Below are 26,572 nucleotides of genomic sequence, written 5' to 3' on the forward strand. Positions count from 1 at the left end.
TCTTGCTCAGTAAAGCACTTTGGCAGAGGCTTTTATAGTGCTATATTGTCTCATCTGCAATACTAACTGGAGTGCTTCTTCCTTGACTTCAGTTATGTGCTGTCTATGCTCTCTAAATTATCTTCTGTTTAATTTCCAAACAGAATTAAGCTGCTATTTTGATGTACATGAGATTAAGAGTGCTTTAAGTCCTTCTGTGTCAGGTATACCGGTTGCTTTAAATCTTTAGATTTAAGGTCTGATCCTCCAAATGCTGACACGTTGTTTGGTTATTTAGCTGCTACTCTGTTGGGCGATAGACATTGTATCTTAGAGCTGTTTTTAATGGTGGTTGATATATGGGATTGGGCAGTGAAACCTTGGTTGGAAGCTATGAGCAGAAAGCAAATGGGATAAGGGATGGAGAAATTAGGGGAAAAAGAAAATAGGACGAATGCTGTCAGATTTGCCTACTTTGGTGCAGCTTCAACAGGCAAATGTGTTTGAATGCAAGAATGATTTGCTACCTGATAGTTCTTTTTCTCATGTCTTTAAAGAAAATACTCATCTTCTGGCATCACTTCAGCTGTGCTCTCTCTGACTGTGTTCCTCCCCTCCCTGCAGGCTGCTGCCTTGATGCACATCCCTCCTGTTTGTTTTCTGTCCTGAATCTCTATCTATGTACCCGATGGTGACACAAGGCATGGCAGGAGATATTTTAGATTTGGGAGAGGGTTGCTTGGACAGAATGAGGGACTGAAAACAAATCTCTCCCCATACAAAGATTTGGTGCTGCATTTTTTTTACGCATGGAGAGCTCTGGAATCAGTGGGGTAGTGGTACTTTGCCCAGCCCGGTGAATCCCATGGGTCTCAGCAACAAGCATGCTTTGCTGCTGCAGGGGAGTGATGCTGGCAAGATGCCATCGCTGGTTGGGTTTTTCCCCAAAAAGTGCTGGTGCAGAGGCCCTGGGAGGAGCAGGCTGTTCCCCCCACCTCCAGCTGCTCCCTGGGCAGGACCGGTGCTATTGGCTGGATTAATTTTTTGCAACGCGCCTCCCTGCTATAAGTGTCGAAGCAGCAGCTGTCCAGCCAGGGGCTGGAGGCTCAGCCCTGGACCGAAGCTCTCCCACGTCCTGCCCACAGCACAGCTGCAAGGGGAGTGTGCTCCATCCCTTCCCCGCTCCAGGCTCTCCAGCTGCCAGTAAGCACATGCCTCTGTCTCACTCTTCTCGAGCATCCTCGCTGAGCAGGGAGCGTTTCAGCATCCTGCGTTCCACAGGTCTTTGGATTTCAAGGCTTGTGCTGGTTCCTCTCTCTGCCTTGGGGCTGCTCGGCTGGGGAATTGGCTGGGGAAGGCTAGTGAGTAGGGCTGGGGGAAACGGGAAGTCTGCGAGTGCAGAATGTACTCTAAAGCACTCTTTTTAGAAAACAGTTTCCTCATGGGAGATTGCCTCTGCTTTAGGGATGTTTTGGTTGGGGGATTTATCTAAATTCTTGCTTCTGATTTCTCTTGCATCTTCTTTCTCTGATGTGTGTACCCTTCCCCCCCCCCCCCCCCCCCCAAGGTGATGGCTTTGAGAATACAGGCAATCACTAGGGTATAAATAGAACTTTTCTCTGCTTCTCAGCTGAGTGGTGTTTGGGAGTGTTTGCAGTGGGGCAGAGCTGTGTGTGAGCTGTCAGCAGGGCTCTCCAAGGCAGGGGATCAGCTGTGCCTGTTTGAAGTGGTTAATAACAGCTGGGGAGGAAATAAGCAAACCAGCAGCTGTTCTGTCAGCAGCTCAGGTGATGTGATGTTCTAGGAAAGATAGGAGTTATACCCACTGCCCTGAGGGAGAATGCTGGATGGGACAGAGCTGGGGAAAATGTGGAAATGCCAGCTTTCAGCTAGTAACTGTCACTGCTTTCTTTCTATATTATGAAGTATCAACAATTGCAGATTTTCTAACAAGTGGCACTCACAGCTGTTCCCATCTGAAAGCAAATGCCTTTATCTTTACCCAAACACTGCGCCCTCCTCTCTGTCTGTATTTGTGGAATCACTTGGATGAGTGCAGCTATTCACTGATGTGTTTGCAAGATGGGTGTTTCTGTCATCAATCTTTTCTTTAGCAGCTGCCCACAAGATAAGTTAATGCATGAGATTCTGGTTCAGCTCCCACTGCGTAAGTAGGCGCTGGTCTGTGGCTTAGATATGGATGGGGCTGCTTTGTAAATAGCACACAAAAGGGGAAAAAAATGATTAGAACAATCCATCTATTAATTAGTTTTACCTTGTTTTGAGAGGAAGTGCTTTTTGTTTAAAGAACTTCACAAAGGAAACTCTTTCAATTCTTAAGCTATGATGTATGAAGCGAATAGCTGATCGAGTAACCAAATATGGCTTTAAAAAGGGAAGTTGAAATGTTAATGATAAAAGCACCCACATGCTTCTTTGCAGTGACAACACCCTCTGTATTTTTTCCCCTATTCTTAAATGCAAACCAGTTCCTAATTTCTCCTTAAGGAGCCCAGCACAGACAAATTCCTTACTGAGTAATACCTGCTAGAACAATGAAGGTGCAGGTGCTAAAACCAAGAGCTCAGGGCAGCAGAAATCCAACTGCTCAGGTCTGGGACTGGAGCTCGGAGCGACTCTGTCAGGGCTGGGGCTCACAGCTTCTGTCTGAGTTGAACTGCTTTTGGGGAGTTTTGGCCAGTAGAGATCTGTTGGATTTTGGGCTCTTGGAGTGTTTCTAACAGAAGTTATTCCCTGCTGTGAGTGATGGTTGGCCTCCACCTACGCTGGTATAATTCTCTGCCTGGATGTAAATAAAGGCAGCTGTTCAAAAGGAGGCAGTGTTTATGGTATTCAAACGCTTGAATATAAACACTCTCCAGCCCATCTTGGCTGGCCTCTATTTCGGAAGCTGCCTCTCCATCGAACTGCACCATGAATGGAAAATGGAGATGTGTGGCACGGGGCGGCTGGTGGAGCTCATGAAGGAGGAAAGGATGCTGTAGGATGTGCACTAGCCCTGATCTAGGCTCATATTCTCTAAATATATTGTAGTACAGTTGCTGTCTGTTGCGCTAGCTAAAACACAAACTTTAAAAAACCATGTGCCTTGTCCCAGAGAAGAAAAATATTCCTTTTTGTGTAATACCTCGTGAAAACAGGATTATTGCATGCTATTCCATGGTTCCTGGGTACCATGGCTGAGCGATTGCCCTCTCCATCTCTATCTTGGAAACTTCTACTTGCTGCCAGTGCTGTGAGCACACAGCTCCCAGCACATTGAGGCTGGGGCACGTGCTCCGGTGGAGATAATGATGATGTGAGCCAGGAATACTATCGTCTCCTCAGCAGTGACCTATGTGAGAGATGCACTTTTGAGCTCAGTCCCACTTTGGGGACAGCGCTGAGTAATTTAGATAGCAATGCTGAGATTTCAGATATAGTTCTGTAACTTCAGTTATGTAGAATTACTTTTGCTTGAGAAGGTAATGGAAATAATATCTATAAAAGAAATGTTTCCAGACCCGACCTGTCACTTTTTTTATTAAAAAACACACTGTAAGCTGTACAGTTAAAATGCTTCAGCTTCATTCATTGTGACTTTTTTTTTTTCCTTCATTTCTCTATTACAGAAAACTCAGACAGGGAAGATAACAAAGTTGAAGTGTCTGAGATCAGATATTTCATGTCTGACTTTAGCAGAGGGAGTGTGGGAGGAAGAAAGAGACCTCATGTTTCATTTAGATACCCTGATTTGGAGAGGAATTTTAACCAGATGGCTCTTGAGACAAGAGGACTCTAAAGGATTAAATGCTATTTAGATAAATGCTTTGTTTCCACTTCTGCAGCGTAGTTTTAGGAGAACTGTGCCATATCTTCTGGCCTCAGTTCTTAAATCCCCAGGCTCTGGCGAAACCCTGTCTGCAGCACTTGGCAGTTTGTAGGAGCAAAGGCAGTGGGGTATCCCTTGGGGTCAGACATGGATACAGCCCAGCATGCTTCAGCTCTGACCTGCTTGCTCTGCTGCTGTTGGAGGCCAGCAGCAAGGAGCCAGCCCCAGGCACAACACATCCTATGGCAGGACAAGGTTAAAAAGTCTTTTAGGGCTTAGGAGCTATTCAGAAGCAGGGCGAGGCTTGCACCATAGGCATGCTGGAGTGAGATGCAGTGTATCCTGGGTGAGGCTGCACAGGGCTCCCGACAGTGTGGGAGCTGCAGGCCAGGATGGACATGGTGGTATTTTGCTGTGCGTCTGACTGGAAACTTTAAGGCAAAGTTACAATTTTGGTTGGAATGGTATTGCAGAACTGCATTATTTTTGCAAATATGAAATTCAAAACCTCTCAACTTCAGATTGCTCGGACAGAATGGCGTTTTCAGAAGATCCACTCATTTTGGGGGTGTGCCTGCTTGAGCTGAGCCTTGTGCTTGGTGCACTTTGGAATGGCTCTCTCCTGTGTGGTGGGAAAGATCTGGAGGTGGAAACCTCTGCTGTCTCCTGCCTGGCAGAGCTGCCTGCTTGGCACACGAGTGCTCAGCGAGCAGCTGCTAACTCAGAGGGATTAAAGTGGTGGGTGCATTTATGTTCTGCTGGGATTGCGTGTTGTCATCCAGACCTCCAGTGAAGAACAGGAAAAGACCGTTCCTGCTAGAATAGGCACTGCGGGGAAGTTTTTCCACATCCTTGTTTCTAATATCTTTCCACTCATGGAAGAGAGGAGACTGAAATCTGCCTCACAGGAGGCTGCCTGACAGATGTGTTTTCAGGTTTAATGATTGCAAATGAAGTGTTTTGGAGCCGGCTTACTTCTTGCTGAGCCACAGTAAAATGAGTTTGTCCTGACATCTATCTGTACATTTGTGATGTATATGGGAGGAAGAACAGGAGAAACAGCTGAAAAATGCTTTTCCTTCTGGCAAATCCTTCCGCTTGTGTTCAAGACATCGGAGATCCTGATGCTTTGGGATGGGGCAGCTTTGGATGATGGCTGACTCCAATGGCATCTGTGTCCTGAAGTGATGGCAAGCAATTGTGTGTGCTGGATGTGCTAAGGACACCTTTTGGGAAGCACACTTGGTGCAGAGATTGACAATCCACTTATTTTGCTTTAGGTTCTTGCAAGCTGGTTGTAGTGACAATGTAGTTGAACCAGTATGTAAGCTCTCCTGTGTGACACCCGTGTCCAAGCAGCAAAGAATTCAGAGCTTCTGGCAGAGCAAGAATTGTTCTCCGTTGTTTTGTTTGGACAGCGGCAGCAAAAAAAAAATACCCACCAACAAACACTCAATTCTCCAAGGCTGTATTATGAACTAGCATGCTGGATGTGCTTTTCTTCCCTTGCTAAGAAAAATAATGGTCAACACACTAAACCCACAGCTGCTCTGGCCCACAGTGGCCCCTAGTTGGCTTTTGTGCTGGGATTTGGCTCCCAACTCTCCCTTAATGCCTTCAGTGGGGTATATTCGGTTTTCATAGACTTCCAGTTGTCCCTGGCCACAATCCCTCCGAGAGTAGCTATGAAACCGCTCAAAACACAGCTTCTCCATCCCTGATAGGGTGCTGAGGTGGGTGGGTGAAGGGTAATGTATTTATTATAAATGAATGCCCCCAGCTGTGGGAACCATTCTGAGTTGGCAGGCTGCTTGCATGGCATTTGCTATTTGTTTAGCTTGGGATTGGCTGCCCCTGGCAGTTGTTACCACTAGCTGCCTTTCTTATCTCTTCTTTTCTATAATAAACACTGGAGCAAAAGCATGGAATTAGTCACTTCTGAGGCGCTGCCTGCCTTTCCAGCTTCTGTCTTATCATCTCGTTTCTGGACCCTTGGGCCTTTTCCACTTCACTCTGCACCCTTGGCTTGCTCCTGTCTGCATATCAGAGAGCATTTTTTAAACATCTCATGTGTGCCATCCCCAGTTCTACCTACATCCCACAAGACGGGCAGCCATGGTACAGCTGTGTGCAGTCCTGCTGGGCCCTGTGTTATTCAGTGCTACTTACCCAATCTGGTGATGTGCCACATGAGCCATCTGGGTGATGTCTGCTCAGATGAATGACCTGCAGGGGCTCTGTTAGGATCCTGATAGCATCCCAGGGGCTTGGCACTACGTCCTGCTCTTCTGTACACATTTACCACAGTGCTATTGGTGGTTCGAGGGAATGCAATGCAGGCAGCATCTCCAGAAGCACAGGGCTTTGTGGTTCTAATTCAGTCCTGATGTAGATGTATGAGTAATTCCGACTGATTTGCTTCCACTTCAGAATTCCCTGATGATCTCAAGGCGTTGTCTTGACCTGGCTATGCTTCCACAGGCAAGGCAGTAACGAGCAGTTGAGGATGCAAGAATCCCTCCCTCTCTCTCTGGTCTCATCTCACTTTAAAAATACACAGAGCTATATATCTCACTCAACACATGCAAATGCTGTTTCCTGTCTACCCCTGCTCTGCTGACTAAAAGCCAGTCACGCTTCCACCCTGGAACAGCCTGCCAGGTAAATGCTGCTTGATGGATAAAGCATGTCAGTGCTGCTTCTGGAAGTAGCATGGGAGCAGGACCAGAATGCAGCCCATACTCACCCCACAGAGGCACAAAGTTGCTTGGCAGGGATTAAAGTCTCTTATTTTGTCCTAATTTTCATGAGCATGTCACTCACCTCCTGCTGAAATCTTCCCTTCTCCTTTATGTCCCACTTGTAGCCGAAAACCACCATGGTGACAAACTTTGGATCCGCCTGTGAGGTGGGATGTGTCTTTCCCAGGAAGGAGACACAGCCTGTGTGCTTCTGTTTGGGAAAACAGGGCTGGGAGCTCAGCTCCAGGTTGCCTATTTGCAGGGCTTCCAAATGTTTTGTCTTGCAGGACTGAGCCCATCTGGGTAGAGTCTTTCTTGCAAAAACACGTTCAGTAAAATGAACAGAAGCCCAAAAACCCCTCATGAATTGTACGAGGCAATTTATGCAATTTCTGAGCTGTATCATAGCTTGGGCTTGGGTGTGACAGAGAAATGGGTATTGCTGATTTCTTTCGAGTACTCTGCAGGCAAATACAGTGAAGTTAGTCCTGCTTCCCTGGCTTCTCCCTGCCCTTTGTGCTGGTGCTTGTGATGATGAATGGGGGAAAAATTCTTGTCCAAGAGCATAAGCAGGCAGTGGATCCTATAACTGGCTTGTGTCCTCATGGTTCTGACTTGTGAAATGGAGCTGAGGAGTGCTGGTGTTAGTGGAATTGAGAGGGTCAGATACTTGTTTTGGGAGGGATTTCTTGATTTCTGCCTGGGGAGGATTGTGAGCAGCCTCTCTCTGGTTTGTTTTGCTGTTCCAGAGGTGACTGACACCTGCCCACTCTCTGGGACAGCCTGAGGCTGCTGTGCAGCAGCACCTGAGCTCACACCGTGCCACATACCTGCTTTTTGTCATTTCATCTCACTGGGGCCAGGCTCACGGTCAGCTTTCCCCCTGACCTCCCGTGCTAACATGGCCCATCTCCATAGCAATGGCTGTAAATACTGTCCTACGCGCTTTTGGACACGGTGTAGTGACACTCTCTGTGTACTTCTCTCAAGGCTGAAACAAACAACCAATAAATCTGCTATAAACCAATGAGTAATTTGTTTTGGTTACCAGGGAGATTGCCAAGTGCAAATGCAACCTGAAATAGCGATGAGCTCATCCTCTGAGCAATGCTGGTGCCTGAGCTGGAGCAGCCGGATGGAAGGGGAGCCAGAGTCAGGAACGCTGTCTGCTCAGCCGACATTTGGAAGCTGTGTGTGCTGCTTTGCCAGACAGTTTTTGCCTTGCGAATGAGCTTGTGCAGGGGATGGTGCTTGGGGCTGTGGCTGAGCACAGGCCCTCACAATTCCTGAAAATGTAGCAGTGGTTTTCTTGGTGAGACCGTGGGTCAGAGAGCCCCGACGGGGTAGCTGCTGCTTCCTCCCTGTATCCCTTATCTTGTGTTGGTAAAATCTGACTTACTTTCTGCAACACACCATGGATAAGGGCTTGAAGCTGTGGATTCTGCCATTATTGCGCTCTGAAGTGTTCCCAGGTTAAGTAACCAGAACAGAGCCAAGACCAGGGCTTGTTTGAGATTAGTGACAGCATATTATTGTAAGCTCAAAGAGGCAAGGTTTAGACTGGATGTTAGGGAGAAGGTCCTTACAGTGAGTGGTGAAGTGCTGGCACAGGCTGCCCAGAGAGATTGAGGATGCTCTGTCTCTGGAAGTGCTCAAAACCAGGTTGGATGGGGCCATGGGCAGCCTGGTCTAGAACCACATCTGGAGGTTGGTGTCCATGCCTGTGGCAGGGGGGGTTGGAACCTGATGACCCATGGCGTCCCTTCCAACCCAAGCCATTGTATGATTCTATGTTATTTCATTATGGCAGCTTTCTGCATCTGCCCATCCCTGCAGTGCCCCACGCAGCACCACTTTCCCCTTTCTGGTGGCACCCACAGGGCTGGTTGCAGCACCCTGAGCCCCTGTTCTCCTCATGCCCTCAGCAACGAGCCCCAGGATGGATGCAAGGCCTGGGCTCAGGGCTAGAGGTTTGCAGGAGGCTTGAAGCCATGCACAAACTGCCTCCCTGAGACCCAGTTCACCATATCTTTAAGGCACAAGTACTGGTGATAAAAAGCAGATTACAGTTATTAACGGCACCAATACAGGCAGAAGCTGAGCAACTGAAACTTAATCCTTGAACGTACTCACATAATGCAAAAACACAATCTGTTCTTGGATTAATGGATTGCTTATCCAAATGCATTCTAGAGCAAAGGACAAAGACTGTGTCTATAAAAAGCACGTTGGTTTCAGCAGGGGTATTTTTATGTTCTGGAAGCCTTTTATTATAATTTTATAGGCGCTGAGTGTCAGGTCTCTGTGTTCTTTCAAGTCCCTTCCAGGCTCGGGGGTGGATTTTGTTAGCTGCTCTCTGGAGCCACATGGGAAATGTGCTGGGGACACAGCTGAGTCTCTTGGCACTGTGGGCAGTGCCAGGAAAGGGCATCAGGGAACTCCAGTGTTTGGAGCAGGCTGGCATTTGAAAGAAGGCAATTTTAACGTGATCAGCTGTAACCAAGTGAAATTTGGGCTTGCGCAGCTGGGAAGAGAACTTAGCCCAATAGCAAGGTGATGCTGGAGTCCCCGCCCATGCCTTATTATTGCTGGATGAATCCTCAAGGATTGTAAAACCTCCTGTTTTCCCCATTGCCCTTTACTGGTCACTGCAGGACAAGGGTGCTTGCGGGCCCTCGTGCAATGCTGCTGCACCAGTTGGTTTTAAAAGAAACAAGCCACTGTTTCACATCTGCTTTAGCTTTTTGATGGTTTTCTCTGGCACTTGTGTGCAATTAACACTGCTTTTTAGTCATGTGGAGCTGACCCTCTGTTGGTTTGATTTGGACCGTTGTTTGACAGCCAACAGCAATTGTACTGAGAAGGGCTGCTTCCCTTTGCAGACTGTGTTACTCACTGTGCCTCGATTTATTGTCTCACTCCTACTTGAAAAAGAAAACAAAACCATTTTTGGGCCCAGATCCAGCTGCAGAGCAGAGGATGGCTCAATGAAACACTTAAGTGGTTGTACCAACTCCACTTAATTTCTATGTTTAAATTCAAGCACGCTTCTAAGTATCTTATTTTTCTTATCCTAAGCTTTCTGCCTGAGAAATGTAGCAGCCCACAGGCTTTGCCCATTGCTCTGAGAGCAAGTAGTGATAGTAATGCTGTGCCACTCTGCTATGAGACCTGTGGAGGGAGCATGAGAGAGGAGAGGGGATGTCCAGCTGCTCCAGCCTGTCCTCAGGGAAGTGGGGATGAAGGCATTTGCAGCTCTGGCAAATGGGGAACAAATTTAATTCAGCAGCGTAATTCCATCCTGCAGGTAGGGTGCTCAGCTGGGACACTGCATACCACGGCCAAGGGCTGTGTCCCTCTGGTTTTGGCTGAAACTGAATCCTAGCCCCAGTGAAAGATGTAAGGGTATTAGTTCCTTTTTCTTTTTCCTTTTTCCTTTTTTTTTTTTTTTTTAATTTTAATTTGAATCAGTGTTTTTTAACCAACCCATGGAGAATACTTTTCAGCACAGTCCTTGCCCAGCTCTCATCTGACATGATTTCCAGGGAGACCTGAGATCCTTATTGCTTTATGAAAAATGAGATTTACATTCCTGTATCACACAGGCACTTTGAAAATATTATCCCTGACTCCAGAGAAATGGCTCATACATTTTAATGTCACTATTAGAAATTGAATTGACAACACTTATTCTCAGTGGAAACTGCTCTGCAGCTTAAGGGAAAGATATGCAGAAGGCACAAGTGGAGACCAGAGCTCTTGTCACCTTGAGGTGTGTGTGCTTTTGGTGCAGTGCTTCTGCTAAACAAAAAGAGCAAGAGAAGGGGAAAGCAAAAGAGTGTGGGCCAGCAAACGGGGTGAGATGCCAGTGGGGTCAGAGCATTGAAACAGCACCTGGTCTGAAGGTGTGCTCAGAGAAATGGAGCTGGGTGAGCGCTGGCTTAAATGGGCCTCAGGGTGAAGAGCTACTGAGGTCTCAGGAGGCTCTTTCTGTTGTGTGGCTGTTGTAGGCCTCCTCAAGTGAGCAACCTCTCCTCTGCTTGCTCTGGAGCGCATCCAGTGAGTGCCCGTGTGAGGTGGTGCCAAAAAAGGCAGCTGTGGCTTTGGAGCCACTCCAAAGCGTAAAGGGTTTTCATTTCTGCCCTTGTGATGTGGTGTGGTGTGGCCCAGCCTGGCTCAGCCTTTGTTGTTGGTGTCAGGATGCAAGGAAGTGGACCCTTCCTCCATTTTCATACATGCTTCTCTGGAGCCAGACAAGGAACCAAACCCTCTCAAAGCCCAGGTTGCTGAGAATAACTTCTGTGACTCACCCAACTCCATAGGCCTTACAGGAGGGGACTTTGCAGCTTTGTTTTTCCTTGTAAAGAATGCACAGCATATGTCCTGACAATTAGTCAGAGTGCCCAAAAATACCCCGTCAGCCCTGCAAGCTGATCTCCTCTGGCTGAGATGGACGTAGGATTATGAACTGTAGGGCTTTGGGAAAGGTTATTTTTAAAGATTACCACGTAACAAGGGTGATTTGGTCCTTTCAGCCACCAGCGCCATCTAACAAGTGAAAGTGCGGATAGCCGAACGCTAGTCTTGCTAGAGGTGACTGTCCCATGCTTGTGGAGATGGGCTGGTTGCTCTGATAAATCTATATGCCAGGGCTGGATTCCGCCAGCTTGAAATCAGAGCTTGGGACATGGCCTTGACACCTGTGCCAAGTTCGGGCAGTGCTTTGATGGTGTGCTGGATGCCAGGGAGTCTTCCCAACTGGTATGCTAGTGCTAGGAAGGACATGTCCTTCTCATCAAAATGGTGTGTCTTCACCCACTGCTGGGCAGCGTGCTTCTGCATGGCCACTTTCTGAGAAGAATCTGCTTAGCCCATCTCATAGAATCACAGAATATCCTGAGTTGGAGGGACTCAGGAGGATTATAGAGTCCAACTCCTGGCTCCAGGCAGGACCACCCAAAATCAGGCCATATGACAAAAAGCATCGTTCAGACACTTCTTGACCACCTCAGCTGAAGCTGTTTATCCTCAGTGTTTCACAAGTGTTGAATGAACGCAGGAAGCTCACATAGTGTATGCTGGGAAACATTTCTGATCCATAGCGTGTAGATTTCCAAGGAAGGTGAATGACCCAGCGTTCAGGTGGTGATGCAAACTAATAGTTGAACCTCTGTGCTCATCACAGTGAGCTGTTTAACTTCAGTGGGGGGACAGCATTGCTCAGCCAGCTGCCATGCCTCTGAGAAGCAATTAGCAGTGCAGAGAGCATACTGGAGGTCGTGAAATATTATTTCAGTGACGACTCACTAAAAGCTTAGTGAAGCCCCAACACAAGTGGATATTTTATGGGTACAGTAAGGTTATATTGCTGTGAGTGCACATCAGAGCTTGTCTCTTCTGGAATAGGCTGTCAAGCTGCCTGGCCGGGTGCTCTGTACCTTTTCTGCAGGTCTCTACTGTTCTCCATCCCCAGTGCAGGCAAGGAGAGAGCTTGTCTCTACAAAGCAGCTCTTGATTTATACACAGATGCTCTCCTCGAGCTCTGGTGTCACTTGGCTTTCAGCAGCCACCGAAGGGCTGCCATGTCAGCAACAGGTGATGGGAACAAGTGCCAGTCGGAGCGTGTGTGAGGGGAGCTGCAGAGCAGATGGAAGCAGGGAAATAAACTTGGAGCTGCCATGGGAATAGTCCTGGAACTGCTCCAGCCTGTGGATGGAGGCAGATGGGAAAAACCCAGCTTATTTCTTCCCAGTTTTGCTGTTTTTCAGATCCCTCTGTTTCCAGCTCCATTATCACTGTGCCATTCCTTCCTGTCTGTTACTACATCTTATTTTTTTTCTCTTTTCTTATCCTTCCTTCTTTGTTTCTACTTGTATCTGAGTTCATGGAGGGCTAACTAACTTGTGTGTGCCTTCTTATCAGCTTATTCCCATTTCCACTGTGCCATATCTCCATCGCTGACCCTAAAAGCTTCCCTTGGCTGGAAGAACCCAGCCATGTGGGTAGGATGCCAGTCTCTGGGCTGGAGGTCAGCACAGTAGGAAGGAAATCATCCTGGTTCCCTCTTCGTGGGGCTGTCTGCTTATAGCTCTCCCAGTGCAAACACCACTCTGTGATCCTTCCACCAACACAGAACTGGTGCTGGGAGCAGGAAGCACATGGAGTGCCAAGCACTTGAGAGCTGCATCAGTCCTAGGGGTTTGTCCTCTTCCCTAACCCTGTGCTTGTGTCAGGAGGTCCAACTCCTTTATAGCCGGCTTCTTGCAAACTTTGTATTTAGCAAAAGGTAAAGGAGAAAAAAATGAGGTGGAAGGGGAGGGGGGAAAAAAGTGAGCTCTGTTAGTAGAATTACTTTGTTCAGTTTCTGCCTCAGAAGAGTCAAGGGGAGTTTAAGATCTGCAATAGTTGGACAGAAGGAGGGCTCCCTGCTGCAGGAGAATGCACGCTGCACACCAGCTGTGTGTGGATTTGAAGAAGAAATGAAGCAACCCTGAATCTGCTGTTACTTGAAAAGAAGGAAATGTGTGTGCAAAGGGGCCGTGACATTGCAGTGGTATTGCAACAGTTTCAGCCTGCTGATCCCATGGGAAGGCTGAGAACAACCTGGGCTCTTGCTTTCCTCTCACATGGAGCAGCTGAATCACCGCTGTGCTTTTCTGTGCAGGTTCACTGTGCATTGTAAAGCAGAGCTGATAGAAGCAGGAGGTGAAGTGTTACCCTAAGAAGTGGACAGGTGCCCCGTTCCTGCTCGTATTTACTGCTGCCTGCTTCTTTCTTTGATGATAGTGACTAATAGTTCATCAATGCCTGGGTTCCACTGGCTCTATTTAGGACTCACAGCCTGTTGAGTGACAGTAGGATGTGTGGGCAAGCTGAGACTTCCAGACCTTTTCTGGCAGGATTGTTAGGGCAAGAAAATACTCTGGAAAGCACAATGTGGATCATTTGTCTATCCAAGCAGATGACACTATGTGCCAGCCACGCTGCTCTGCAGTCAGACCTGTGTGGTGGGATCACTGTGTCCAGATCCTGCTGTGCTGAAAACCCACAGGACATACTTAATGCTGAAGACCTGAAAACCCAAGCCTGTATGCCCTGCTGTGTGCTTACGGCACTCCTTCCTCTCTGCCCAGCTCTGGTAGAGAGTGGTGGCATGGAGGGGGTGGGAGCAGGGATCTCATGGTGATGCTGCATGAGGCTGTGTGTTATGTATGGAGCAGGATGTGCTGTCTGTAGGGATTCCCTTCCTTTCTCTGGAGCATGCTTTCCTGGTAGCTTCAGCTCCATGCTGTGATCCACAGGGTGACAATGTCCCTCCTTGATGCTTGTGCTGTACCTTGCACTACTGGTGTGCTTAATTGCATTCACAAGGAGCTGGGCTTGCAGCAATGAATTAGACCTGTGGGGGGGAGATGGGAATTGCTCAAGGTCATATGCCTAAAAGGAGACAAAAAAAAAAAAAAAAAAAAAAAAGCAGCTCTGTCTTCTCAGCAACGCTTGTTCCCAGCCTGTCCCTGCTGTACTGGCCCAGGAGGCCACAAATTCAAGCAAAGATGGCCTTGTTATTACAGACTGGTTTTGGGGAATTGCCAGGCGGAGCTGTGCAATAAAATGCTGCTGCAGAGAGATTCATGGTGAAACTTCATGGGCAGCAGTATCCTCTGTGTCCTGCTCCTGTTGTTTGGTCAAGCTTCCTCCCTGCCACCTCTTCCAGCCCATGCCTGTTGTTGCTGCAAACACACATACATTTGTGCACGTGAAGCATTTTGATGGCCAAATATCTGAGATGCTGCCATGGCACAGCTGGACTGCAGCCACCTCTGGGTGGGACGTGGCAGTGCCGCAGTTCAGGATGGGGAGCAAAGATTGCTGTTTGTGATTGGAAACAGAGGGTGTCCTGGGGAAGGAGAAAATGACAGCCATGTGGAAATGTGTCAGCACTTTGCGTAGGGAACTAGAAAGGTGTGAGAGTGGTTAATGGTGCTAACTTGACATATATTGCCACAAAATGAACTCATGTCTGTAAATATTACACCATGCACTGCAAGATTAGCACAGGAAAATACCAGTTGTTACAGTTCCTGTTACCATCTGAATTATGCAAACAATTTGCAAGAGTTTATAGGTGAGCTGGAGCAGAGTAATGTAAGGCTTTTCCTAGCCAAGGGATTTTGGTGTGCTTGTCTTTTAGCACATTTTCCAGCCTCAAACCACTACACGAGTGGGTTGTGCTGGGCTGTTCAGGGACAGCATGCTGGCAAGTGTGATTTTTCCAGGCAACGTTGAAAACTTGAGGATGCTGGGATGACGCTGACCTTGCATGTGTACTGGATGATACCCGTACAGCCTGGTGCTGGGCTGAAGGCTCTGTGTACCCTGCCCCATGGCAAGGAGATTGTGGCATTTTTGGTGGGGAGCAGAGATGTGCCGGTGCTTGGCTGCTTGGAGGTCAGACAGCATTGAGTTGGCCTGTGAACAATAAACACTGGCTGTCAGGAGGTTAACTGCCTTTCCCACGGCCATGCACTGAGTCAGTGTTGAAGCAGGATTAGCAGCTGGGCGGCCCTGGCCGCAGCCCCGAGTGCACACAGTGCTGCTGGCTGCCTGACCCGGAGCACAGGGCCGTGGAGCTGCCTCTGCTGCCGCAGCCCAAATACCTCCATGCAGGAGAGTCCTGAAGCACAGCTCCCTCTGCTCCCTGCCGCAGCTCAGGAGGAAGTAGGTTGTGTGGATTCAAATTATGTACAGAGTTTTGGGGACATATGAGCAAAGAGAGCAGAGGCACAAGCCAGGGCTCTGTAATCCCACATGGGGAAGAGTCCAGCCGTGCTGTTAGGTGCTAGAGAAGCTCCATGATCGTGAAACCTGTTTTTTTAAGTGCTGCTCTTCAAGGACTTGTTTGCTTTGAATGATTAATGCCTTGAACTGCTTTAGAGTAAAGGTTGGAGGAGGCCCAGGCATGATGGTTTTACAGGCAGTAAGACCTCAGCTTGCCCCTTGCCTTGAAGACAAGTCCAGCTCCCATGAATGTACCTTTTGGTGCTCCCCAGACTCTCAGCTATATCCCCAGAGGTACAACCTGTGCTGCTCTGGGCCCTACAGCCAGGGGACAGCCCCTACGTGTGGTCTGGGGCTGATTCCTTACACCACAGCCCTGCTGGCCCTGGGGGCTGTGATTCTTCTCTTCCCTTGGGCAACAGTGGTCAGAATTAATGCGGGTCTGTTATTTAGCTCAGGACTGATATGAGACACAATCTAGTTCTAAAGCCAAGGCCAAATAGTACTAGCATGGGGTCAAGTTCCTGAGACACTCTCTGCCTTTGGGACTAATTTGGGTGCTGAGTAGTGGGGCAGGTATTTACATGTTGCCTACAGAGGTCTCTGGATCCTATTCTTCTCTCTCAGATCACCTAAAATGGTAAGAATTTTCAAGGGGGATTAAGGTTGTGATCTCTGGGGAGGGGAGTGGACATCTGGTCGGAGTCCTGTCCGTATTAATAGCCTTCGTTTAAATGTATGTTATCAAACGGGGCAGCTTCTGATCAGCCAAGAGTCTGTGCACTCTCTTGCCTGTGGCTTTGGGCTGGTAATCATGGCTTTCCACAGGCACACAGGTAACGTGGACATGCTGCTGTCTGCACGTGTGTGATAAATGGGGAGGAAAATTTTGCTAAGAGTGTCCAATTCTAGAGAAATAATTCTTTTGAACGTGGTGTTAAGTCTCTGTAATCTGCAGCTTTAACTAATGGCGGCGAGCGGGACTAATGGTAGCAGTGTGTGGGACCGGCGCTGGGAACAAGGCAGTGAGGAGCACAGGCAGCAGTGGCTTCACTGATCTGCAACGTGCATTGGATGTGCTTTGTGTCTGCTGCTGTGGGAGGGCTGGACTCAGCTGTTTTTTTGAGGAAAACTGGGTGAGAACGGAGGATGGCACTTCACTGTGCAGTGAGTTTGTTGTGGCATTGCTGCCCTGAGCAGGGGAACTCCCAGCAGAAGCCCAGCAGGTAAACCCAACTGGTTTGCACTGCTTTAGTGGGAAGTTTTTGGTTGCTCTCCTTTCTCTGTGTTTATCTTTTAGATGACCGATAATATGCAAACCTAATTTTTCCTTCCCATTAACATACAGAAGTGTTGAGGGGGGTATTTTGCACGTCCCCTTTGCACGCTGATATGTTGTGTCTTCCTACCAGTGCCTGTTCCCCTTTAGCTCTCCAAGTACTGAGCATCCTAAGGTCTTTAGAGTTTTGAAAAGCTTATCTGATTCTTAGAAGCTAAGTTCCTGTGTGTCCAGCATGTACTCACGTTCCTGAATTGCAACATGCAATTGCAGTGCTATTGCATCTCTCAAATGAGATGCAGCCCAGGGGGTTGACATGCCCTGGGTGCAGGGCTGAAGCATCATTTGATATTAGAGCATCACTTTGTAATACTTCCAGATGTCTTTGTCATCTTCCTTGGTGTGGATGTTCTCTGGTGCGGGGACCAGGCTTGGTTTGGCATTGGAGTGGTTCTAGTCCAAGTGCTACAAGCACTAATCACAATTAACACACACACAGCATTAACATAATTTTTTGAAATAATTACGCATGTGCTTCTTGTTGGTTGGAGGTGGTTCAGGCACTACGCTGAGATGAGAGAGAGCTGAGTTCCAGTTCCTATTTTACCAAACGCATTGGACAAGTAACCAGGGTTGCTCACAAAAGCACTGCATGCTCTAGCTCCTTGACAATCAATACAAGCTGGAGTAGCCAGCATGCAAACTGAGATGCTGTGCAGATGAAGCAATGACATCTGTGATACCTGAAGCCTTGTGCTCTTATCAGAGGGTGCAGAAACACCCCAACCCTCAGGGCTGAGCAAGGGACGTCTGTCCAGCCCCACTGCCCATCCTGCCAGGTAGGTGGATGCAGCAGCATCTCCCGAACCAAGGGCAGGGTCTACCCTGCCAGCACAAGCTGTGATACAAAATGCTAGTGCTGAGCACGTGCTGTGGTTGGAGTGCTGACACCACTGGGTTTTAAGTCAGTGTCTGTTCCTGGACCAGCAAGGAGCCCCCTTCCCCAGGGCATGGGGTGCTGCCATGCCTGCAAGGAGCATGAGCCATGCATGCAGTGGGAGAAAACCTTGTATCTAGCCCCTGGGCACACCAGGTATGGGGTGTAGCTGGGAACATAAAGTAGAAGGCAGCCACAGTCAGGTGCCAAACAGTTTGTTTTTTTTTTTGCTTTAGCTGATTTAGGTCATTTTGAAAGGCTTAGACTTAGGCTGCCTAAAGTGCTCAGCCCTGCTCTGGGCAGTGGTGCTGTGTATGCCAGGAGCTTTGTTAGCTTTAGCTGAGCTCTGTATTAAGTGTAGAAGTGTGTGTTTTTTAAATAGCACGTCCCTACTCCCCTGGGAAACTGACAAGATTTAATAATGATAGGGATGTGCTCAGACATGGTGGCAGTAGGACCGTAGGGGATGATTTTGGCAATGGCCTGAGGAACTTGGAGCTGTTCTTGTTCTAAATAAAGAAGATTCTCAGCAGACTAATTTTTGAATTATAGAGTATGAGACTTGCACGTGCCCCAGTCTGGCAGCGGAAGAGCACAGATCTTTGCTCTTTACTGTCAATCCTCCCAGCAAAAATGACCTGCAAGGGATATGTAAAGCCAATGGAAAGGAATAAATATTGTCCAGGCACTGTGCTAGTGACCTTGAGATGCAGACCTGAGCACCTCTTTTCCTTTCTGATTAACAGTTCCCTTCTTTTAAAGGTATTCCCTGGTTCTTATAGCAAAATACACAACACTGCCTGGAAGAATGCTGAGCACAGTCACTCAGGTGACACACCAGCAAGTGCCAGGTCCTGAGCCCTGACAGGCAGTTGTTGTCACCACCCCATGGCACAGGGGGTGTCTGATGAGGAAAACAAAGCTGATGGAGAGCCAAAAGGCAACTGCTCTTTCCCAGTGTATCCATACTCCAGCAGAGGGTCAACAGCCTTGGCCTCTTCCTTCCTATGTGTCACTGGAGAAAGGGGAAATGCAGTAAGTCCATAATGTTTAAGTACAGTTTCCCTAGTTGGTTTTAGAGACCGCACTTCAAGTTCTTCCTTGGTGGTTTATCACATTGAAACACATTCCCCGGAGACATTAACACACATCCTGTGCTAAGTGCTTTGCTTATCAGCTATACTTGAGATCGTTTGCAGAGTGCTATGATTTAATTTGTTCCACAAACCACCCCAATACCATGACGTGCTGTACAGCTTGACTGAACGAGGACAAACCAGTTCAGGGGCCATGGGAACTGAATGGACGGGTAGGGTAGATGTAAATGCAATTGCTTCACTTGTTAGATCTGCATCATTTCCAGTCCCAAAGCCTGCCCTGATGCTGTATAACGTAGCCCTGACCACTGGCTGTAGGCAACCCTCAGGCCCATGTGTTGGAGACTTTTGAAAGATGAAGGGCTGTCCGAGGGCTGAGGGGCTGCTTTTGAAAAGTAGTAGATGCTCTTTTGGGACAAGCAGCTGATTTGTACCTCTGTGTTCAGGTGAATGTTAATGTTGAATTCCAATGGGTCTTTGTGCCAAATACCCTGATACTCGAGAAGGCCACTGGTCTGGCTATCTGCCCTTTAGCTGTAGCCAAATTCATCAGGGAGCTGCATTTAGACAGCAGGCTGCCAGGGCTGGTGGGAGAGAGGCACCTAGCTGGAAGCAGAGGGACTTTCTGGAGTTGATTTTGGGAAATTGGTGATGCTTCTATCTGGAAAGTCTGAGCTCTAGGGTAAGAACAGGAAGAGGATTCAAGTACTGCAGGATTTTCCTTGAGCTCTTAATTGAGAGTCCTGCAGGCTGTGTGAGGATAGGCCTGTACTGCACTTACCCTTTCCACACTTGCACTTTGTCTTCTTACTGCTCCTCTCCAGCAGAGCATCCTCTGCATGGGGACATCATCCCAGGCTGGAGAACTGTTCAAGTCTGTCCATACTTTTCCTCTATTTCCCAAATCACCATTGCCTGGTTTATGAATCGAGCTTTTGGGCTGTGAGATGGCTCAAGGTGGGCAGAAGCTCCTGGGGCTGCCAGACTCTGTGTTATTTGTCTGTGGGGCTCAGAACTGCTGTGATAAATGTGTCCCATTTAGCACATGGCGTGTTACACAGGAACACAGGGTTGTGTTACTCCTTGAGCTATATGTTCACAATTACATGTTCTGCTTGAAGGCAACCCTAAACCTGAGATCAAGAACGTTAAGATAGCATTTGCCCTGGACTCTGCAACAGTGTTTCTTCTAAATAAAACCCGCTTGCTTGATGAAGCTCTGCAGGGCTGGAGGTGGCTTGCATAGTTTCCATGTTTCCCAGCTGTTTGTTTGTTTCATTTCCTTGAAGCAGTACAAACACAGCCCTTGGCGTGGCTGTCAGCAGGACGTGGCCGTCTCCTGACCTTGGCCAAGCGGCAGTTCCAGCCCCGGCCCCCACAGAGTGCAGTGCTGGCCAGCTCGGCTTCTGGCCCACTTCAGTTAGTTCAAGGGAAGGGAAAGGGAGTGAACCTGGCCCCCACCTCTGCTGCAGCCTCCCTGGGATCATCTGTCCTGATTTCTGGAGCAGAAACGCTCCAGCTCAATCTGCAGCTCAGGCTGGTGTTGGTGTGGTCGCGCCTGGGTCAGGGCTTGCTCGATTTGATGCGTGCTCGCATTTGATAAGCAGCAGCTTAGCAGTGATTCCATGGCTGGCGGGCTGGGCTATGCGGTTGATGATAATTCTTGAATTACTGGGGTGGGCAGGTGCCCAAGAAGCTGTTGTGTAAGCAGGTCCTCATGCCATAATGTGGCAGAGCTGCCCACGCAGCACCCAGCAGGCAAGTGATGGGCATTTTGCAGCTATTCCTGGGATGACAGCTACCCCAAAGCCTGACTGCTTCCTTCCTTCAGTCCATGCTGGTGCTTCAGCTCTATCAGGAAAAGAATAATTGAACTTCCTCTTGCTGTACTGTTGCCAGAATACTCTGTCTGGGTTCTGAGCCTGGCCTGGGCTTCCTCTGAGGAAGGGCATGGGGAAAGGCATGGAGCCGCTGCATTTCTTTAAATGTAGGGAGATCTTGTTTTCTCGTTCCTTTTGACTTTGTATATGGAAGCCCAGTGGTAGGGACAGCTGGAAGCTGCGCAAGTATCTGGCACAAAAGGCCTCGGAGGGCTGCAGCTGGCTGCAGGCTTGGGCTGGAAACATGGAAACTATTCTACTTCGCTCTCAGTTGGCGGTGATTTCTGCACACAAATTAGGCGGTGCCTCAGCCAGGATCTCGCCAGGCCTCTGCAGGTCTGCCATAATGACCCGAGTCACTCTGAGTGAGTGATTAGGTACCACTATCCCTGCTTGACATGAACGATGTAAATAAGAGTCTGGTGTTCTTCCTTTGAAGAAGGTGACAGGGACAGGCTGTCATGTGGCCCTGCTCTTCTCCGAGCCATGGGGCAAACAAGCTCTGCAGTGCTGCAAGCACAGTGGTTCCTTCTCCAGGAGGCCAAGAGCTGCGTTTTTGTGTTTGGCCAGAGCCCATCCTGCCTCTTTGTAGGCAGAAATTTAGCACTCGTATCTTGGATGGCTATTAAGGGCACGGAAAATATTTGCGTTACTAAAACACTGCTTATGCTAACTGCAAGCACAGTGCTTCCAGGAGGCTGGGCGGCCCCGGCCAGGAGTCAGCCCGCATAGCCTCACCCTATGGCCTGCTTTTTCTTCAGTTCATGGTACTTCTCTCCCTGTGTACCAAGGAACGTGTTCGTGATTGCTGTGACCAAACCCAGGCTGTGTACTGCAGCGAGACACTGAGCCCAATGATGTGTTAGGTTATCCTGGAGGCACCTGGAAAGCTCTAGTGCTAGTGCAGGTAGCAGACCTGGCTTGCTTTATAAATCACTGAGCTGACGGAACTGTTGAGGTAAATTTTGCTCTTCCAGAAGCTGCTTTCTCTAGCAACAAGCCCTTCAGGCATGAGACACCACCACACACTCATGGCTGAGCCGTTTTTCCATCACTTCTTGTGATGCTGGAGCAGTTACTAGTGCTTCAGCGTTCTGAGTTTACCCCCTCCCTCCTGCAGGGCCCAGCAGTTACAGCGTGGGCACCATGTCGGAGCGCTTTGACTGCTATTACTGCCGCGACTCGCTGCAAGGCAAGAAGTATGTGCAGAAGGAGGGCCGCCACTGCTGCGTCAAGTGCTTTGAGAAGATCTGTGCCAACACCTGCATCGAGTGCAAGAAACCCATTGGTGCTGACTCCAAGGTAACTGCTTGGTGCTTACAGAGGTGATGAGAGCAAGACAGGCAGATGCTTGTTTCCCTTTTCTGCAAGCTTCTGTGTGGAGTTTTCTTTCAAATACCCTGGCTGTTGCGCTATGCCTGAAGGAGCTGTTTGGGCAAAGAGCCAGGGGCCATTGGGCACTGCTCAGGCTGCCTTTGCATGAGATCTGGTTTCAGGATCTCGATTCGGCCATGTGAACTGCTGCAAATGCCAAGTTGTCCCAACTGGCAGTTAATCCAGCTTTTGTAGGTCTCCCAGAAAACTCATCTTCTGGGCGAAGCACTCTGGAACATGGGATATAATAATTATTTTTTTAAAATCAGTTTGTAAATGATTATTTATGGTAATAATAACATACCTCAACTGGAAGGAACAGGATGACCAAAGTAGTCCTTGCTTACGGAACCCCACATCTCAAGGTTGTTGGCTTTAACGCACATTCTGCTACCCCAAAATCCCAAAGTGCACTTAGGCTCTTCACACAGATGTAGCTTTTTGTATGTGATGATAATTACCACTGGGCCTTGGTTCTAGTGGTGCTCAGCAAGAGCAGGGCTTATTGCTCACTGTTTCTGATCATTCCAGGAGCTGCATTTCAAGAACCGTTACTGGCACGACAGCTGCTTCCGCTGCGTCAAGTGCTACACGTCCTTGGTCAATGAGCCCTTCATGCTGAGGGAGAACAACAAGGTCTGGTGTAGCAACTGCACTGCCACTGAGGATGCACCCAGGTGTAAGGGCTGCTTCAAGCCTATCATCGCAGGTACCAGTGCTAGCAGCATGGATATGATGATGATTACTGAGTGCTGCTCTAGGGCAAAACCCGAGGCTAATTAAGCAGCAGTTAGGAATATGGCATCATAGTGCAAGTCTAGAGAGTAACAAAGCAGTGCAAGTTTTTACTGCTGCTCTCACCTGTCCAGTCTAGACAAGGGTTAACTGCATGGCAGTCTCTGAAACTTCATGTGGGTAGTAGATTTTAGTAGACAGTGTTAAACAATTTCTGTCAAAAGCTCTGCTATGTGAAACAAGATTCTCCTCTCAGAAAGGCACACCACCTGCCAAACTTGAATCTAAGAAAATCTGGAAGATCCTTACTAAATTTGAATGTAGAAATTAGTTATGAAGAGCTGTTAAAGTCCTGTACGGACACATCTTGCCTACAGCCGTTACGCTGCATGAGGTTATTGCATGCTTGTCACAGGCCTGAAATCCGACCTACAGTGTTCTTTCTTTTTGTTGTAGGAGATCAAAATGTTGAATACAAGAAGATGGTCTGGCATAAGGACTGCTTCACTTGCAGTCAGTGCAAGCAAGTGATTGGATCTGGGAGCTTCTTCCCAAAGGGTGATGAATTCTACTGTGTCTCCTGCCACGAGCATAAATTTGCCAAGACCTGTGCCAAATGCAAGAATGTAAGTCCTTCCCCTTTGCCACTGCAGCTGCCAGAACTGGCCTGTAGCACCTGTGTTAGAAGCTAGGAGAGTAAACCAGTAGACAGATCATCTTATCGTTATAGTATTGCTAGTATTTCTTTCTGAAGATACCGCTGCTGCAGCTAGCAGTGTAAGAATGTGAGAGAGCTAGAGGCTACGGCACATTTGCACTTAGCAGGGCCTGCAGGGTTTGCTAAGAGCTGATCTGTTGAAACCAAATGTGCACCACCCTTGTACTTGCTTTAGGGATGGCAAAGCTAAAGTGGTTTAAAGTTCTCTAGTATGTATTGTGTATTCAAACCATAAAACAATCTTTTGTAACAAACAGCTGCTGTATAATCTTACAATTGATTAAAACAGAATTGCAGAGTAATTGCAAATAAGATAAACTATTATGAAAGCTCCAGGCATGCAAAATTCCAGGCTTCAAGTGTTCAAGGATGAGGAGTTCAAGTGTTGCACAATTTCATTTTAATAAAAATGTTCAAGTGACCTTTACCATGACAAAGCTCTCCTTCACCACACCTCATGCCTGCTTCAACCCCCCTTCTGAAACATCTTTCTTGCTCTTTTCTTCTTAGCCCATCACTTCTGGAGGTCTCACTTACCAGGAACAGCCTTGGCATTCTGAGTGTTTCATTTGCTCCAACTGCAAGAGGCAATTGGGTGGGAAGCGCTTTACAGCTGTAGAGGATCAGTTTTACTGTGTTGACTGCTACAAGGAATGTGTTGCCAAGAAGTGTGCTGGCTGCAAGAATCCTATTACAGGTATGTTGGATTTTATGCAGCTTGAGACCGTGGGGTGCTTAAGGTCAGAACTCTGATCCCCAAAGATGTGCAGCTCAGGGGCCACTAACACCAGAAGCAGCTATAATATCCCAAACCTTACCCCAGCAATTTATGTGTGATCTAACTATAACTCACATGCTTCTTTACCTTTTGCACTCCTCCTGCTTCTTTTACCTTTTACCTCCTCCAAAATTGCCCCAGCTGGAACTATTCACACATCAATATTAGTCTGAGGACAAGAGGTCTAAAAAGAGTAATTTTTTTTATTGCCCTGAGTGACATTTGCTGTACTTATATATTTCCCATGTCCCCACTAGTTACTGGATATGAAAACCCCCCAAAGCTCAGCCAATGAGATGGGGTGCTATCCTGTCAATCCTATAAGTCTTGCATTTCTGAGCATGGATTTGAGCCTGTAAGAACGAGGTAGGCTGTTCTGCCCAACCTCTGCTTTGATCCATGACTTGATCTGTCCTTCACATTGATTGTTCCCTGGAGAAGGAATCCAAGGGACGAGGCTTACTGCAGACAAGCTTTTGCTAAGCTGCCTGGATTGCATTATTACAGAGAAACAAACAATACAGTTCATTTGCACTCTGGGCTTGTATTTTAGACATTGCAACTACAGTCTGCAAGACTATAGAAGCATGAGAGGCAGTAAGAATGGGATCTGCTGCATGGTGGACTAACCCAGCCACGGGAAAAGCTACTATCGTCGTCCTATAATTGTGTTCTCTCCTAGCAGGATTTGGAAGAGGAACCAGCGTGGTTAACTACGAAGATGAATCTTGGCATGATTACTGTTTCAAATGCACAAAGTGTGCCCGTGGTCTGGCCAACAAGCGCTTTGTTTGCCATAATGGAAAAATTTACTGTGCTGAGTGTCCCAAACGACTGTAAGGAACAGACAGCAACTGATTTAAAAAGGATTTTAAAGGCCCGCTTTTCAAAATAGTCCTGGTAAAGGTGCAGGTTTTGCATGTTAAGAGTTCTACCTTTTTCAATTTTAGTATAAAAACAACTAAAATAGCTTGAATATACTGGGTATGAGTTTGGAAGCTCCTGCAGCAAGAAAGCATGTACTGCTGCAAAAAGCTAACCTTGCCTTCAAGTAACTGTTAGTTTAAAGGCTTGAAAGAACATTTAGATTTTAGCATTAGAAAATCCAAATACTACCATAATCTGTGTGTGGTTTAAACTAAAACAAAGCTAGTTTTAAACTCTGTTAGTATAGATTTAAGCTTGGTGCTTACACTAAGTGGTTTTGACAAGGCATGCACCTCAGAAAGGGAGATGCAGACATTGCACCCAAGATTAGAGAGATCCATTATTGTCCTTTTGCAAGTACAGGTACATTACATATATCACACTATGAACAGCAGCTCAATAATAAGTACCTTTGCTTATTTACCATGCCAAATTGCAACAAGCATATGGAGTGCCTTTATCTTACATACATATAACAACATTTTGGCAGTACAATTTAGTGTTAGTTCTAAGTTTCCATAAACTTGTTTTGTTTTTGATTTCTGCATGGTTTGCCCTAAAGTTTTGCTCACCAGCTTTTTTTACATCATGTATAATGAGGTTGTCTACATCCAATTATTAATCCACTAATAAGCAACTCTTTCAACTACTGCAGAATGCACGTTCATTTAGAAGTGCCTTAACAATAGCTCAGATGACCACAGCTCTCCTATCATGTCAGTGTATGTTCTATGATTTAATAAAAATGAGACTAGTGCCTGCCTGGACTCCGACAATCTGGAAAACTGTTGTTTCTTCATTTTGCTATCTTATATGATAGACATTTCTCATGGCTGAGCTACTGAGATTGAGTCTGATATCTTGATACAGGAAAGAGTTAGCTGTTCTGCCAGTGTCCTTAGATACATGAGGACTAGAGCAACAGTGTACATAAACTAATTAGAAAAATACTTAATTGACAGTGGACCATTGCCAAAACCAGCCCATGTGAAAAAAACCTTTTGGAAAACACACAATCAGCCACTGTCCGTACACCTCTATTACCTTTTAGTGACTTATGTGCTGTTTTGAAGGGTTTTCATGCTTTTGTTTTCCCCCCCATCACAATGGCTGATGCACATAATAATTATGTGCATTAAATATATATCATATCATATTAATATTAGTATTTATGAACTGATTGCTGCTTCAGACATTCCCCTTCATACACTACCAGAAACAGAAATACCCCAACAAAGGGCAGCATCTTGCTGTTTCCATGTTGGTCACAGCAGCACTGCAAGACTTACCCTTACAACAACAAGGTGCAGGTCCTACAAGTACAAGACGAAGGCTTGCAGTGAAAAGCAAGTTAAAGAATTCAACAGTTAGGAGAATTTCATAGGTGCACACAAACACAGCAATATCTGAAGGTGTTTGTTAGTACAAATGCCTTTCCAACTGCACAAATGCTACTGCCGAAGAGGCGCCTGGTTTGGGACTCAGCAGGGAGGAGCAGTTAGAGCAGTACCAGAGGG

General features: G+C 47.4%; 1 protein-coding gene across 6 annotated transcripts; it reads left to right on the forward strand.

Moving 5' to 3' along the window:
• Positions 1-1,024: 1,024 nt before the first annotated feature.
• On the forward strand, positions 1,025-25,831 carry FHL1 (four and a half LIM domains 1). Of its 6 annotated transcripts, none has more exons than XM_010715205.4 (6): positions 1,025-1,182; positions 21,644-21,825; positions 22,429-22,606; positions 23,089-23,258; positions 23,861-24,047; positions 24,811-25,831. In XM_010715205.4, the coding sequence occupies exons 2-6, from the start codon at positions 21,670-21,672 to the stop codon at positions 24,966-24,968; spliced, it is 849 nt and encodes a 282-aa protein (XP_010713507.1). In that variant the 5' UTR covers positions 1,025-1,182; positions 21,644-21,669; the 3' UTR covers positions 24,969-25,831. The 6 variants fall into 6 exon arrangements, with proteins under 6 accessions (XP_010713507.1, XP_031410507.2, XP_085087120.1 ...); XM_031554647.2 differs by having other exon boundaries at positions 1,058-1,260; XM_085230994.1 differs by having other exon boundaries at positions 1,064-1,260; positions 24,814-25,831.
• Positions 25,832-26,572: the final 741 nt, after the last annotated feature.

This window comes from Meleagris gallopavo, chromosome 9, assembly GCF_905368555.1.
Source record: "Meleagris gallopavo chromosome 9, MGAL_WU_HG_1.1, whole genome shotgun sequence".
NCBI lineage: Eukaryota > Metazoa > Chordata > Aves > Galliformes > Phasianidae > Meleagris > Meleagris gallopavo.